The 15042-nt window shown below is 39.5% G+C and overlaps 1 protein-coding gene across 1 annotated transcript in view; it reads left to right on the top strand.

Moving 5' to 3' along the window:
- The first annotated feature begins 210 nt into the window (after nucleotides 1–210).
- The window catches only part of atp8b1 (ATPase phospholipid transporting 8B1), a 32310-nt gene continuing 17478 nt past the window's right edge, over nucleotides 211–15042 (top strand). The window contains exons 1-7 of the mRNA XM_054757483.1: nucleotides 211–351; nucleotides 9918–10096; nucleotides 12236–12333; nucleotides 12590–12703; nucleotides 14030–14128; nucleotides 14618–14679; nucleotides 14912–14984. Coding sequence (XP_054613458.1) covers nucleotides 9937–10096; nucleotides 12236–12333; nucleotides 12590–12703; nucleotides 14030–14128; nucleotides 14618–14679; nucleotides 14912–14984 — 606 coding nt within the window. The 5' untranslated portion in view covers nucleotides 211–351; nucleotides 9918–9936. The remainder of the gene's footprint in view (nucleotides 352–9917; nucleotides 10097–12235; nucleotides 12334–12589; nucleotides 12704–14029; nucleotides 14129–14617; nucleotides 14680–14911; nucleotides 14985–15042) is intronic.

The raw sequence follows: 15042 nt of genomic DNA, 5'->3' as shown, positions 1-15042 counted from the left end.
TCTTTTAATGAATAATTAAATTGCACACACTCTACCTGTGCAACACGTGACCACTTCCGAGGACGCGGCACAGTCTTTGAACGCCACACATTTTTTTTTTTTTTTTCCCCCACTGTGAATACGCGGAGATTGGAACGTGTCTGACCGGTTGTGCAGGTTGGTGACGGCCCAACAGGTGAGGCTGCGGGGGGAGGAGGAAGCTTGGGCGCGGAGCCGTGAAGTGTCTGCACAAGCAGGAAGAAGAAAGAGGAAGGAAACATGGTGGGCTGAACACTGCGGCCGGACACCTACTGAAAGTTGGATTCATCCCCCTTTTTAAAATAGTTACTACCCTTCTGCAGAGAACACGTAGTAAGTACACTTCAACGTAGTGTAAGACATTTGAACTTTAAGGCTTTGTTTGGTTGAATTGTTTGGTTTGAAGCACCTCCAAGGGAGTGTCAGTGCCTCACCTGTTGACTGTTCCTTCTCCTGTGTCCTGCTCCCAAAGATTCACGTAGCATTTATTTTGGGGTTTGAATGCCGTTGACTGTATGAGTGACTTGAACAACTTTGTGCCAAGTTGCGTTTGAGTGCAAATCAACCAAGATCTATAACATACGATGCTAAACCACAAGAGAATTGTGCATACTGCAGCAAAGTGATTTGTTGTTTTATGAATTCAACGAATAGAGTGGTATAATATGCTCAAACAAACAATCCTAATGTTTTGTCCACAGGAAATATGTTTTTTTTTCTGTGAGGTAAAAGCATCTCAGCCACAATAAGCTTAAATGTGTCAAAAATTATTTAAAATACATTCATTATAGTTGTATTTTGTGTTGGTGCAAGGTGTAATACTAAGGGGTAATCAAAAGAGTTAGATTGCATTTAGCAACATTTGACATGTTTACCTTGTACAGTATTAAAGACTAGCACTGCGCCTAACGACAGTGACAGAGCTACGTGGTAGCAGTAGCCACCATTGGTCACTCTCCGGCCACGCCATTGGCCATCTAGACATTGCAGGTATCAACTTATTGCCACCCCTATGCGAGTTATGGTCTCACCTTGGCCACCCGTGTGAAAAAAGACTGGCTCCGCCACTGACTAACGATTATTTTGTTAGTTAGTTAATCTGAAGCTAGTTGTATCGATTCATTGAGTAATCGGTTTGGCCCTCGACGGAGCAAATCTGTAAGAACCAAATACAAACAGTTAGTGGTTTGGTCCGCAACGTATCAGAAAAGAGGCAAAAATGCTGATCACTGTTTTCCAAAGTCAAAGCTGATATGTGTGGATATCTTGTTTTTGTCTCAAACACAAAGATAATAGGTCTGCTTTCATGGATGACTAAGGAAATAAAAAATATTCACATTTGAGGGGGTAAAATGAGTTGATATTTAATTTATTAAATCAGAAAACTATGAATTGAATGCCAAAATAGTTGTGGATAATCAATGACTCATTGATTCATCGATTAATTGTTGCAGCTCTAGAATATTGTCCATCCACATGTTCATTAATAGCACAAGAGTCAACATTTTGCTTAAACTTTCATCAAAAATTGGGCAAAAAAATTGACGTCCGTTTGTATATTGTTTTAAGCTCTCCAAGAGAGGACGATTTTCTTGCTCAGAAGTGACATTGCGATTTTTTTTTTTTTTCTGGTACGATTTTTTCACACACACGAGTTCACACTCAACCATGTTCATTTTAATTCTTATTCTTATTCTTATTCTTATTCTTATTCTTATTCTTAGACTCCTCATTGCCCTGTTCTGCCATAAGGAAACTTTTAATGGTCTTTCTGTCCTTCTTCATGGGAGGTGCCGGAAAAAAAGTTGATGGGGGACTTTTTAGAAAGCCTAAAAATAATCCATCAAGTCAAAAAACACTGAGGCTTGCTTACTCCACAGTAAATTCATGCACTTAAAAAAAAAAAACAAGTTAAAAGAAAAGTCATTCATGCTATCGCTTCTCCCACGAGCTGATGAATGATAATCAGCGCCCCTTGCCGTTCAGGGCAGCAGGGCCAACTCGCCCTGGCTAGTGAGAAAAAAGTGTTGGCCGTCATGCTAAGGACAGCGTAGCATGAGGCACTGAGTAAAATGGCAGTGTTTGTTTGTGATGCAGCTCGTTGAATACAACTTCCCCCCCCCAAAAAATCTGCGGTGTTTGGAAATGAACTAGTGCAGCCCTACAACAGACCCTGTCTTAGGTTAGTGTCCTCACAAATTCTTCCTGACACAAGGAAAACCTGGTAGACCATAGAAAGAGTGGTTGTAGTGTTGTTATACTTGAGATTATTTCCAATTTGTTTCGGTTTCACTGCATTTATACTGGTTAAATGTCCCAAGACTGTACTTTTGCCCCTGAAGTGCATACAACTCGCCCGTTTCTGTTATCATGTGTTACATTCCAATACAAACCTCACACAATCGCCTTTGTGTACATTAAAAACATATTAACTTTAAAGAGTTTTTGAGATGTCTAGGCCACATCATGGTAGCGTAAGGTCTTAAGGTAAGGTGGGATCTTTACTTGTTGAACCACTTTAATGCTGAAAGGCTGAAGAGCTGTTGTTTCTTAACACAGCCGCAGCTCGGTCCAACGAGGTCCCAACCTGCACCACTGTTTACCTTAAACAAGGAATGAACACAAGTTTTGATTTGGGAAATACTTTCTGCATCTTCATGGAAACAGTTGACCTTTTTCACGGTAAATACAGGTTCATTTCACTTGTGAAGATTATTAGGCAAATGGTGGGAGGACGTCAAACAATTATTCCATTTGAAATAAATGAAAAATAGATAAATAGATAACCGTTGGATCAGGGCTGCAACAATTGATTGTTTCCTTAGTTGATTAATCTGAAGCTCGTTTTGATTCATCGAGTAATCGGTTAGGCCCAAGACGGACCAAATCAATATGAACCAAATGCAAACAGTGGTTTGGTCTGCAACATATCATAAAAGAGCCAAAAATGTCGAACACTGTTTTCTAAAGCAACGCTTGTGTGTATGAATATGTTGTTTTGCCTCAAACACAAAGATAATAGGTCTGCTTTCATGGATGACTTAAGGAAATTAAAAAATATTCACATTTTGAGAGGCTGAAATCAGAGGATGTTTACACTTCAAGAAACGATGAATCAGATACCAAAATAGTGGTTGATTAATTGGATAATGGATTAATCATCGATAGATCGATTAATTGTTGCAGCTATACTTTGGGTTCACAAGTCATTAGACATTTCTAATGTTTCAAACAAGTTCTTTGCTGCTAGTTTTTTGATAGCAGGCTCATTATGTAATTAACCATCAATACAAAATTCATTGTCCATTCCAATCCAATCCATTTCATTCCATTTTCTTCCGCTTCTTCGGGTCCCGGTTGCAGGGGCAGCAGTCTCCGTAGCGAAGTCCAGACTTCCCGGTGTCCAGCCTTCTTTTCTAGTTCCACTGGGAGGACACCAAGGTGTTCCCAGGCAAGCTGTTAGAAATAATCCCTCCGGCCTGTCCTCGGTCTGCCCATGGCATGCCCGGAAAGTACTGTATGCATATGTTTTTAAATCTTAATTCATACTGACTGACTAACGTTACCGTCGACAGCTGGTAGAGGGTAGTCTACGCATGGGAATTCAATGGATTTAATGATGTGGAATGAGATCGGGAGCTTGGTGAACTTACGCACCAGTAACTTGCTTGTTGGACTTGCTGGTTTGTTATGGTGATTTATGTTTTTGTGCAGCTGAATAGCTGTTAATGTGTGACGTTAACATACCGAACACCTATGCAGCTTGTCCTGTTTCCTATTGTGTAGTTGAATAACTTGCCTTTCCAGATTAAATGTCTATTCTTGGTCTTGAATTTTGTAAATGTGACTTATAGTCCAGCACGACATATGTTTTTTTCCTCTTAATTTTTTGACTGATCTGACTTATAGTCCGGAAACTATAGTAAATGGGATATCACAAGATGAGTATCTTTTGGGATTTTTTTTAACAAAGAAAGATAAGGATATGTTTTGGATTTGTCATCAGTAATCAGCGTTACTATTTATTTTTTGTCCTTGGCCAGTTTTAATCCTTTCACCCTGTTACAACACAAGCAAATTAGCAGTCAAATACAATTTGACGACTTGATGGGCAAGGCAAGTCTGTGAGTGCTGGTGGACATGCAGTAAATGTTTTATATTTGCTATTTTTTTTTATTCTTTAATTGACTGCATGCATTAGAGGGCTGAGAAAGACGTTTATCAGTGCCATACACTGGGGACCAAGCAGCGGGTTGTCATGTTGCAATCGTGTCGCTGCGGATGGATTTCATTAGTTGGACTCCTGCTGTGAGGAGAACTACTGAATACCTTCAATTATGACTCCACTCGAAGTCAAGAGCCTTCATTTAGCACAATTGATTGGACTCTGATAAGCAGCTTCTGATGTGGTGCACGTACAGTAACAGGTTTTGGTTTATAGGTGAGACTTTCTTACTGCTGATAATGTCTGTGTATTATAAACTATAGAAACACTGGACAACTTGGACAACCATTACGTTACGGTGGAATGGTTACCGCTGAATCACAAATGGTACGGTGCCGTCCTGGGATGGGCATATTTGAAATTCAATTGATTGATTGATTTTGTGATATTGACTGTTGATTTCATCACATCTTAAAGCAATTGAGGCAAAATAGAAAATAAAAAAGAACCAGCAGAGGCGCTGTTTATTCAGTCCACTAATTGACGATAGAAGAGCAACACAATGTCATGTGAATTTGAGTTGCATCCATGCAGACCTCTTCTATGACACAACTACTCTGGGCAGAATCATTCTGGTCAGTACGACACAAGATCGCTGTTCTCTAATAAAATGTGCTGAATTAAAAAATAGTATAAAAAAACAACACTTCATTGATTTGTTAATTTTCCCAATTAATTGACTAAGGGAATTTAATCGGCCTTCATTAATGACAATGACAGGCTAACCAACACGAATACAGTTGTTCTAGTTTAGTTGCTAGTTATTCGTCAGACCACATAAGACAATAACAACAGTTACTGATAATTGGTTTCATTATTTTATGAAAGGAGCTTTAAGCACTGCGTCCAGTTGAGTGGTAGTTTTGCTTTGTAATGTGTTTGTATGCACGGCAAGGCAAGCGATGTCCAAATTGTGGCCACAGGGTCAATATTTCGTGTGTGAGCACCGTTCTTATCTCATACTGCCTTGATCCTCTCGGGCATGGAATTCACCAGAGCTGCACAGGTTGTCTTCTTCCACTCCTCCATGATGGGCTTGTTGGAATGTTGGAAAACCTCAGTTTCCAGAGGGACATGTGCAAATCACGTTCCTTCAATGAACTGCAGCTTCCCAATGCCGGCATCACTCATGCAACCCACACCATGACACTCCCGTGACCATTCTTGACTGGAGGAAATAGGGATATGGCTCATCTGATCCAATGTCGATATAGGGTTCTGATATTGGCGTAGTTCACGTATTGTAAAATTTCGTAAATTGAGGTCTGATTTTTTTTCCGAGGAGGCATTTTTGTCATGCAAATGTATTACTCTTTCGAACGCATATTGTTTTGAAGAAGCCAAACGCTTCACTTAAGCAACCCCAATAACTAACCAGAACTACGTTTATCATCACAGAAATCCGACTACAGCTGGGCTCCCTGGACCAAGTGCGGATGTCATACAACTTCATGTCAAAAAATCCGCACTATCCCGTTAAGATGGCTACTTTTGCTGATTTTCTTCAAGCTACATTTTGCTGATATTATTTTGGCATGGTTGCATATTAAAGCAAACGGAGCTCTGATTTGTGTCAATATCGGCAGATATCCATATTGAGGCACTGTATCGGGCTATGATCGGAAATGAAAAAAATGTGGATTTGTGCGTCCCTAATAGGAAAGACTAATTATCTTGATATTCTGGTGTTGCAAGATATTTAGACACTAATGGCTGTGTGTAAAATAATCAGCGGTACACAGACTAGTATATCCCAGTTTTACTCATATAGTATCGTCTCCTGAGAAGAAAATAGTTGTTGAAATGTGACGGGTGTACTCACTTTTGTTAGATAATGTGGTTTGTCTGCTTTTTGGTGGTGCGCTGACAAAAACAGGCAGCCATTGTGTTTTGTTTTGTAGCTATTTATTACCAACATTGCTAGAGGTCCCCCATGGTGTACTTCACACTCACACTTATAGCAGTGTCGGCTGTCACCGGCCTCGGGCAGTCACAGAGACACATACACTGGATTCCCATTACCATCACAGTAGAAACCCCCAATTAAATAGTATTGTGTGAAAGGTCTAGTATCTCCTTGGTTTATGTTCCAAGATCAACTAAAAAAGGCTACCATGTATTCAGAATATTGGGATTGCGTAACACCCCATTACAACTTCTATAGTAGTGCCATGCATGCCAGCTGGCAAGTGAAGTGAACACAGCCTGCTTTTTTTTTTTACTGCAGCGAGTGGCGTCATTTTTTTGTGACGTGTTTAATTTGTCTGACATCTGCTTTTCACCGTACCTGCCTGGGCGAGAGCTGAGCCAAACCCTTCGCTCTCAGGTTTCACTGTTGTCACTACGGCATGCTCTCCTCTGTCCCAGTCTGCAGATATCCCCCACTACACCCTTCGTTGCCATAGTCACGTCCCTGAGTCTGACACAAACCTGTTTTGTCAATCGGGTGGCTTTGCTGCTAGCTGTGCTAGTTTCTATCTAGATAAGGGGTGTCCACAGTGTGGCCCAGGAGCCATTCGAAGCCCACGGCTGTTTTTTCATCGGCTCGAGGCACATTGTAAAAATATAATCTAACAAGATAACAAAAAAATAATTCAAAAATCAGTCAAAATATTAAGATTTTTTTTTGAAAAAGTCACAATTTTACGACAATAACTTTGCAATATTATGACAAAAAGTAACCTCATTTTAGTTGCATCAAGTTGAGGTATTAAATAAGACATTGTTTAGTTGTTAAGTTGTGGAAAAAGTTATGTTACGAGACTAAAGTGGAAATATTATGGAAATAAAGACATAATTACGAGAAGAACATTTTCAAGAAGAAAGTTGAGAAAGTTGAAAATAAAAAAAAAAGTATTTTACTTTAAATAATGTAATTTTAGTAGCATACAGATTAAAATATTAAGGAAAAAATATATTTTTAAAAGTCGTAATGTGATAAATGAACAAAGAAAAAGTCATAATATTACAAGAGCACAATTTATGAAGAATATTTAGGAAGAACGTTGAAACATTTACAAAATTATATTTTTGCAAACTCAAACAATGTACAAAGATGAGCAAATTCAAAAAACAATACAAGCAGTTGGTGTTTGTTAAATACAAGGCAGAAGAGTCTTGATTATCACAATGATTGTTTTGTCAGGCTCGTTTTTTTTATTACTTTTTTTAAATGTATATTTATTTTATATACACTCTATAAATATAAATTCTTAGCATATCTGCACATATATGTTCTGCTTTACAAAATATCAAAGTGGCCTTTGCATCCTTTCGTTTTTCAGTATGTGCCCCTTGCTGGAAAAAGTTTGGACACCCCTGATCTACTGTAGATCATTTGTCCCACACAACTATGTGCCCAATTTCATATCACCAACTAATTATACAGCTATAAAGTGTTTTTTTTTTCATTGCCACTCCAGGAAGAACATAGCCTAATTATTGTCAGCACACTGACTCAGCAGTGTGAATTGACTGCATCATCACATCCAAGTTATTTGAGACTGTAGATAAGGACAAAAGATTAAAAACATGCCATGTAACATTAATTATTCTCTCTTCTAGCAACGTAATATACAGTATACTTATTTTCTCCTTTTTCACCATCACCACCATTTTTTCACCATCTAAATGAATGTGGCTTGTAGTGATGACTTATTGAACAATGCAGAAGAGGTTGTTTTTTCCTAAGGTGTGGTATGCTGTTCAACTGGATAATGACGGGGGTTCAGTTTAAAAATAATTTTCAAGTTACACTTGTCCATCTCGGGCTAGGCTACCACTCTGAATACAAGACACCCGACCAGATTAAAAAAAACAAAACAAAACAAAACTATACACACTCAGCCTTTACCTGAGAGTCCATGAAGTCCATTATAACCCCCGTCTGGTCACTATACAGCCACCCCAGGATTTCACAGGCCTTTTTTTGACATTGTTTTTTTAATTTTAATTTTTTTACTTAGTAGAGGCGCATACAGTACATTACAGTCATCTAATTCATCTTATTTATTATGTATAGTGTAAAACTAAGACAGGAACAACATCAAATTAAAAGCACTAAATGAATACAGACCCACCAGTACGAGCCTGGACTTGGTTTTTCAGCGACAAGATTATTGTCGCTGTTTGATGTGTGTGCTAGCATGAGTTAACATAAGGTTGTGCACCAAATGTGTACATTATCAGTCAATGTCGTCACCAAGTCTTACCTTTATTCATTCCCACATAGTATCAGCATTTTGGACCAAATATGAGGTGAAAGAAAAACGTGGGGAAAATACAGTATAGTAGTTTATCTGTGCAGCAAGGTGGGATGGTGTGTTCAAGGACCGTTGAACAAAGGGGGACAGGTCGCAGTTCGCAACCGACAACATAAACATGCAACATCGGGGATTTCTAACTGTATATTATTTTGTCAATAAAATATTGGCACACATTTCCAAAATTGATATCCATTTACATAAAATTCTATGTAGTTGTATAAAAATTATTATATTTTGTGTGTTTGTTTTTTTTAAATCATTGCACCTGAAAGGTTCCCGTAGCCCGGTTCTTACAGTGTTTGGGGAAACACTGTAAGAATGCCACTTTTATAGTGTTGGCTTCTTTATTTTAGAACGTAAGATTCATGTCTGCATCAACAATTGTAAACATACAATCATATTGAATCAAATCGTTTGTACACTGTGTCGTTCTGTTTTTAAAATATGTAGTTTTTGAATCTTATCCAACCTCCAGTATATGCAAACTGGATCTTCTATCACAGAGATTTACAACCCTATTAATTTCCATCGTTCACTAGAAGGAAGCTAACGACCTAAATAGTCAACAACAGGTGTGGTTGCTCACTGGGTTGACGTCATGTCTTGCACTCAACCCTGACAAAGAGCTGTAAAAGCAGGGGTGTCCAAAGTGCGCCCCAAGGGCCATTTGTGCCCCATGGCTTGTTTTTTATTGACCTGCAGCACATTTATTTCTTTTTTAAAGTAAAAATGGCAACTAGTAGAGCACACAACAGTAGGAAAATCATTCTGACTAGAAAAAAAGTGATCTCAGTCTTCACATGAGGATTTTTTTTTTCCAAATTAAGAGACTAAGTGCAGAGAACCTCAGAGCAAATTGAAGTATCATTTACACTAAAGATGACTAAACAATACGAAATCACAGCTCGCTATTGTCCACCGTCACCTGTTCTGTTGTCCACCGTCACCTGTTCTGTTGTCCACGAGTTAAATTCATTCTCCTGGTATATTTTGCTGTTAAAGTGCTTGTCATTCATTGACTTTCGTTTATGTTCCAACACATTGTCCACGTTTGTGGACGTTGAGTATGGTCTATAGGGGTGATTTTATCGGTATCTTCTTTAGTGTAAAGAGGGAGATCTGTTTGAGTGCCTAATTGAGGCTAATTGATGGACAGTTGGCCAGATAATGCAGGGAAGTTGTGAGGTCGCGCATATTTCACAGGGATTGGTTGAATTTGAAAGAATTGGTGCAATCGAAACACAACAAAATGCTGCTGGACTGATTATAGTTGCCTCTGGTATTGACACCCTGTCTGATCTACAAATATATGATAGACACTTGTAGCATTTATGGGCAGGAATAGATTATCTGCCCATTCAAGTTTCCTTGGAGCAGTTTGGATATCTGAATCATCTCTTCCTTGTCAGAGATACCTGTGGTGTCAAAATGAGTATCCGGCGCACGGGCACCCATGGATCCATGGGGCCCAATGATGAGGTCATGCCATACAGTGATGATGAGACCGACGACGAGCTGGATGTGACCACTGAAGACGAAGAAGAGACGCCGGGAGCCCCACAGCCCCCTGTGGAAATTCGACCCGCAGGTGAGGATTTTTTTTAAAATTTTTGTTTTAATCCACAATGAAATTGAAACCACCATTATTACATATATGGATATAAAGTATCTATCTTTCGATGATGCCTGTGAATATTCTCATTCATCCAGGTCATTGTGTTCTCGGGTCATATCTATCGATTAGCAGTGCATTTTCTGCCGATAGCACCGCATATGCCTCCACTACATTCCCGCCACCCTGCTCACTATTAGCGGTGTTTTGACAACCCACCACGTCCCCTCCTGCCACCCCGGACACGTTGAAGCAAAGCATCGTCTCAAGTATGCTGCGTGTGGACTGTCATGGCAAGCGGACTGGCCGCCGCACATACGGGGGCATAGAAACACACCCCCCCAGATGTTGCTCAGTTTGAAGTTGCAGATGTCCGCCGTCTCCTGGTGTAAAGTATTCGCTACATGCGACACCATATTTCCAGAATGGCTTGTTAAATTCAGCGCTTTGGCGCTTAAAGGGTTAAGTTGCTGTGCGATAAGTTTAATGTTGTTTGTAATATGACACCGTGAGTCAGACTGTTATATTAAGTGAAGACCTCCTGCAATTTCCAATGGGTTGACAAGCTCGTCGTGAGTTTTTTCATAGCTAATGATTGCCTATTGTCAAAGAGCTGCCTGGTCCTGGACTTGTGTGCGCCACAATATGCCATTTTATGACGTGGACATGTGCAGCTTATATATGTACAAATCTGTTCTGTTCTTTAAATTTAGTGGATGCGGCTTATACACCGGAATTTACGGTATACGGTATGTACAGTAAAACCTTGGTTAGCGTCATCAGTCTGTTCCAGAAGGTGTGACTCAAAACGAAACATACTTCGACTCATCCATTTTCCTGTAAAAAATATTCTAAATCCAATTAATGTGTTCTGGACACCCAAAATGTGAACACAAAACATTTTTTTTATAGTTTTACATGTAGAAAACAGGGCCGCATGTTGGCCGCACAGTCAGGAGATCGGGAAGACCTGAGTTCGGATCTCCGCTTGGGCATCTCCGTGTGGAGTTTCCTTGTTCGCCCAGTGCGTGTATGGGTTTACACCGGGTACTCCGGTTTCCTCCCACATTCCAAAAACATGCATGTTAAGTTAATTGTAGTTAGGAATGTGGGCCCTGCGATTGGCTGGTGAGGGGTGTATCCCGAAGTCAGCCGGGATAGGCTCCAGCATACACTGCAACCCTAATGAGGATAAGCGGCATAGAAAATGGATGGATGGGTGTGTATTGTGCTAATGGATATTTTGGAATTTTGCGTAATTTTCGATGTAAAACGGAAAAATTTGCTAACCAGGTTCCACTGTATTTGGTTTTAATTTCTGTTTGTCTACAGCATGGCTGTCCAAACATTTACCAACCATGGCCAGATTAAGAAAAATTGTACGTAAAAATGCTAAAACCAGCCAAATCATGGGTAAATATATGCTAAGCTATTTGAACAAAACCCACACATCTTAGCTTTGTATTTTAGCTTATCTTGTCTAATGATATGCGTCATTAATGATCGATTCATTTCATTTTGGCCCCCTGGTGGCACTTCGGACACACCTGGTCTAGAGCAACCCAGCATGGATCGGAAGAAAGCTTATTGAGTGTCCCTCGTTTATTGCAGCTAATTGGTTCCACGATAAGTGAATTTTCTGTGAAGTAGGATTCAATATTAATAAATTGAATTTTTTTTTGTTTATGACTTTCTAAGTATGATTTTTTACCATTATTAGAGCCCTGTAGACATGAAATAACACCCCTATGGTCACCTTTACACTCCTATTATTCTTTGTTTATGCCACATTGCTCAACTGTAATGCGCAGGCTACGGAATCACTGCAGGGAGACAAGAGACGGCTGCCACTTTAAGCATACAGTAGCATGCTACTGAGCTAACTAGTTAGCCTCCAGTTTATTGGAAATTTAAGAATGTGTTTCAAACGGAGTGTGGAAGAAGGACAAAGTAAGAAGCCAAAAACATACCACTTCCACACAGAATGGGAGGAAAACCTTTTTTCTCTGTCATTTTGGACATGCCATGGCTGACTACATGCGGTGTCAGTGTAATCTAATGTAATAATACTCCATAGCGAGGGACAATTGTAATCTCAAATTGTCTTCTTTTTAGAGGTCGGCTGGAAAGTGAAAGCCAATGACCGAGCTTATCACCACCTGCCGGAATTTGACAAAAAAATATTCCTGTGCTTCAAGAAGAGCAAATATTCCGTAAGTACAACATTTTACAACAGAGGTTCCCGCTACCGACCTACTAACTTGCATTTTTACTATGTCATTCTTGTGTAAACGTGGCCTAGACTCGTAAACGTTATCTTTTATCTGACCTGGGCCAATACATCATGGAGCAAAGAGCAGATTGCGTTTTTGGAAAATATATTGAGGTCTTTCACTGTTACACAAGTGGTAATAAAGGACTGCAATGTCAACATTATGACAGCCTTCCTCTGCAATATCGTCATTACAGGGAAATGCCATCAAGACATACAAGTACAACGTCTTCACGTTCCTTCCCCTCAACTTGTTCGAGCAGTTTAAGAGAGTTGCAAACGTCTACTTCTTGGCTCTGCTGATCTTGCAGGTAAAGATGGAGAGCTCCCACTTACACAAAATTGCCAATGATGACTACAATGTCATAACGCTCACCTTTCAATATGCAAATGGATGAAAGCACAGTTAATAGTGTATTTTTGGTAAAAACAAAAAACAAAACAAAAAAAAAAGACTTCCCCAAAAATTCTTTCTCAGAATATAGCTTTTATGCAGAAAACACATCTCTTTAACCTTAAGTTGGTGATAATTCCTAAATACGTGATAATACAGGTAAAGTGTACGGCATACAAAATCCCACAGTGTTTTGCATGTTTTTGTCTGTGCGTCGCTGATAATTATTTTTTGGTCAAGTGTCGAGTACGCTGCTCATACTTTGTTCGGCGATCCTTGAACTCGCCATAGTTGCTGTGAGATGCAAAAGTGAAACTTATTTTTAGCTTCTACCCCGTGAATCCGAGTGAACAGTGGCAATTGAAGAGAGAAGGGGATCACTTGTACGACAAATGTTGATCCAAAATCAGAGGAGAAGGTCAACGTCCAGCTACCAGGAGGGTCTGGAGCAGGGGTCACCAACGTGGTGCCCGCGGGCACCAGGTAGCCCCCCATGACCACATGAGGTGCCCGCAAGCCAGCTTTTCATTCAGGTTTTCAGTTAATAATGAAAGAACAGTAGAAAGAAATGCATTCTGAAATATAAAATGTGAGTTGTGGACACCAGCATTTTGTTCACGTTCTGGTAAAACAAGCATATTCACTTTGTTTGGGTTTAAAATAAGCTCTGAAAATAAATGTTACAAAAATGAGTAGCTCTTGGCCATTTTCATTTTGTAAAAGTAGCTCTCACAAGGAAAAACGTTGGTGACCCCTGCTGTGGAGGGTGATGTGCAAGCCGTGTGTCAACAATAGACATTTTTCCATGGGCATCTCATTCACTCGCAGATTTTGGCCATTCGCTGGTGGTCCAGGATGTTACCCCTACGAAAAAGGGGAATCGACTGTACACGTTTCAGCCCATGGCTTAGCATGCTTGGCAAAAACAAAGCAGGGATCCCTGATTTAAGGCATTAGGAAGGTTCAGCGTTTCGGAACTCCTGTTATTGATCATAATTACAACCAATAGTTTGTGTTTGTGTGAAACTGGTCATTGTACAGACAAATACAAGGTTTAGACATTCAGGACCTCGGAGTAAAACTTAAAGATAGCGTGTCGAAGCTTATACAGTCCGATTATTAAATCCCATTTAACATGACATGGTGGCTGTCATGTACTGTATGTACTGTAAACTTATGACCACAAGTATAAACTATCCTCCACTAAAAACAACATAATATAACTTCTTCTTTTTTTTCTCAGTGTATTCCAGCTATTACCACTCTCCCTTGGTATACTACGCTCATTCCTCTGGTTGTGGTTCTGGGAGTCACCGCCATCAAAGACCTGGTGGACGATCTTGTAAGAAAAGCAACAGACCAACAATTTGCTTACTGACTGTTTCCTGTTCCTGCTTAAATTCACTACTCACAAAAGGTTAGGGACATTCGGCCTTCGAGTGACATTCCAGGATGAACCTTGAATGAATGAACCATGAATTTTGACGTTCAGCTCCTGGTTAGAACGAGTTGTGCAAAAAGTACCGAAACGTTGAACAGTAGGACATGTGCATTCAAAAGTGTCGACAAGTTCAAATTAAATCCACTTGTAAATCTTACAGAAGATTTTAGATTCATCCTGGAATTCTCGATAACTTGTGAGTAGTGTAATATAGAATTGAAACTTTTTTTGATTAAATATCAACAAATAATTCCATTGACATGCGATACTGCATGTTGTTCTCAGAAAGTAGCAGCACTTTTGGAAAAAATGGTGGTCATCCTTGGTATTTATGCTTCATACAGTTAAGGAAACTATGACGACTCTTTTTTTTTCCGCCCCCCCCGGAAGGCTCGTCATCGAATGGACAAGGAGATTAATAACCGGAAATGTGAGGTCCTGCTAGATGGCAGGTTAGAATTTTTTGTTTCATTTTCCATTCATCATTTTCTGACCTGTCTCCATCATCAGCAAATAATTCTTGCTGATATTATCGTTCATTTTGTTTGTTAATCAATGATAATACTAATGATAATACTGTCAGTGGTAAAATATTTTTGATGTATTTCTTGTATGTAAAGTTTCCTAAACTATTTTGTTTATTCTGCAAACTTGCAACAACATTTTCTTTTGATATTTGCTCAGGTTCCAAGACTCGAAGTGGAGGCACATCCAGGTCGGAGATGTAGTTCGCCTGAAGAAAAATGACTTTATTCCGGTATGTTAATGAATATTATAGTATTATCGTTTTTACACAATGATTGATTTCACAGTTT

The sequence above is a fragment of the Dunckerocampus dactyliophorus genome, chromosome 17 (assembly GCF_027744805.1).
Source record: "Dunckerocampus dactyliophorus isolate RoL2022-P2 chromosome 17, RoL_Ddac_1.1, whole genome shotgun sequence".
NCBI classification, from domain to species: Eukaryota; Metazoa; Chordata; class Actinopteri; order Syngnathiformes; family Syngnathidae; genus Dunckerocampus; species Dunckerocampus dactyliophorus.
The sequence above is the reverse complement of the archived record's forward strand: the minus strand, read 5'-3'. Positions and strand labels throughout refer to the sequence as shown.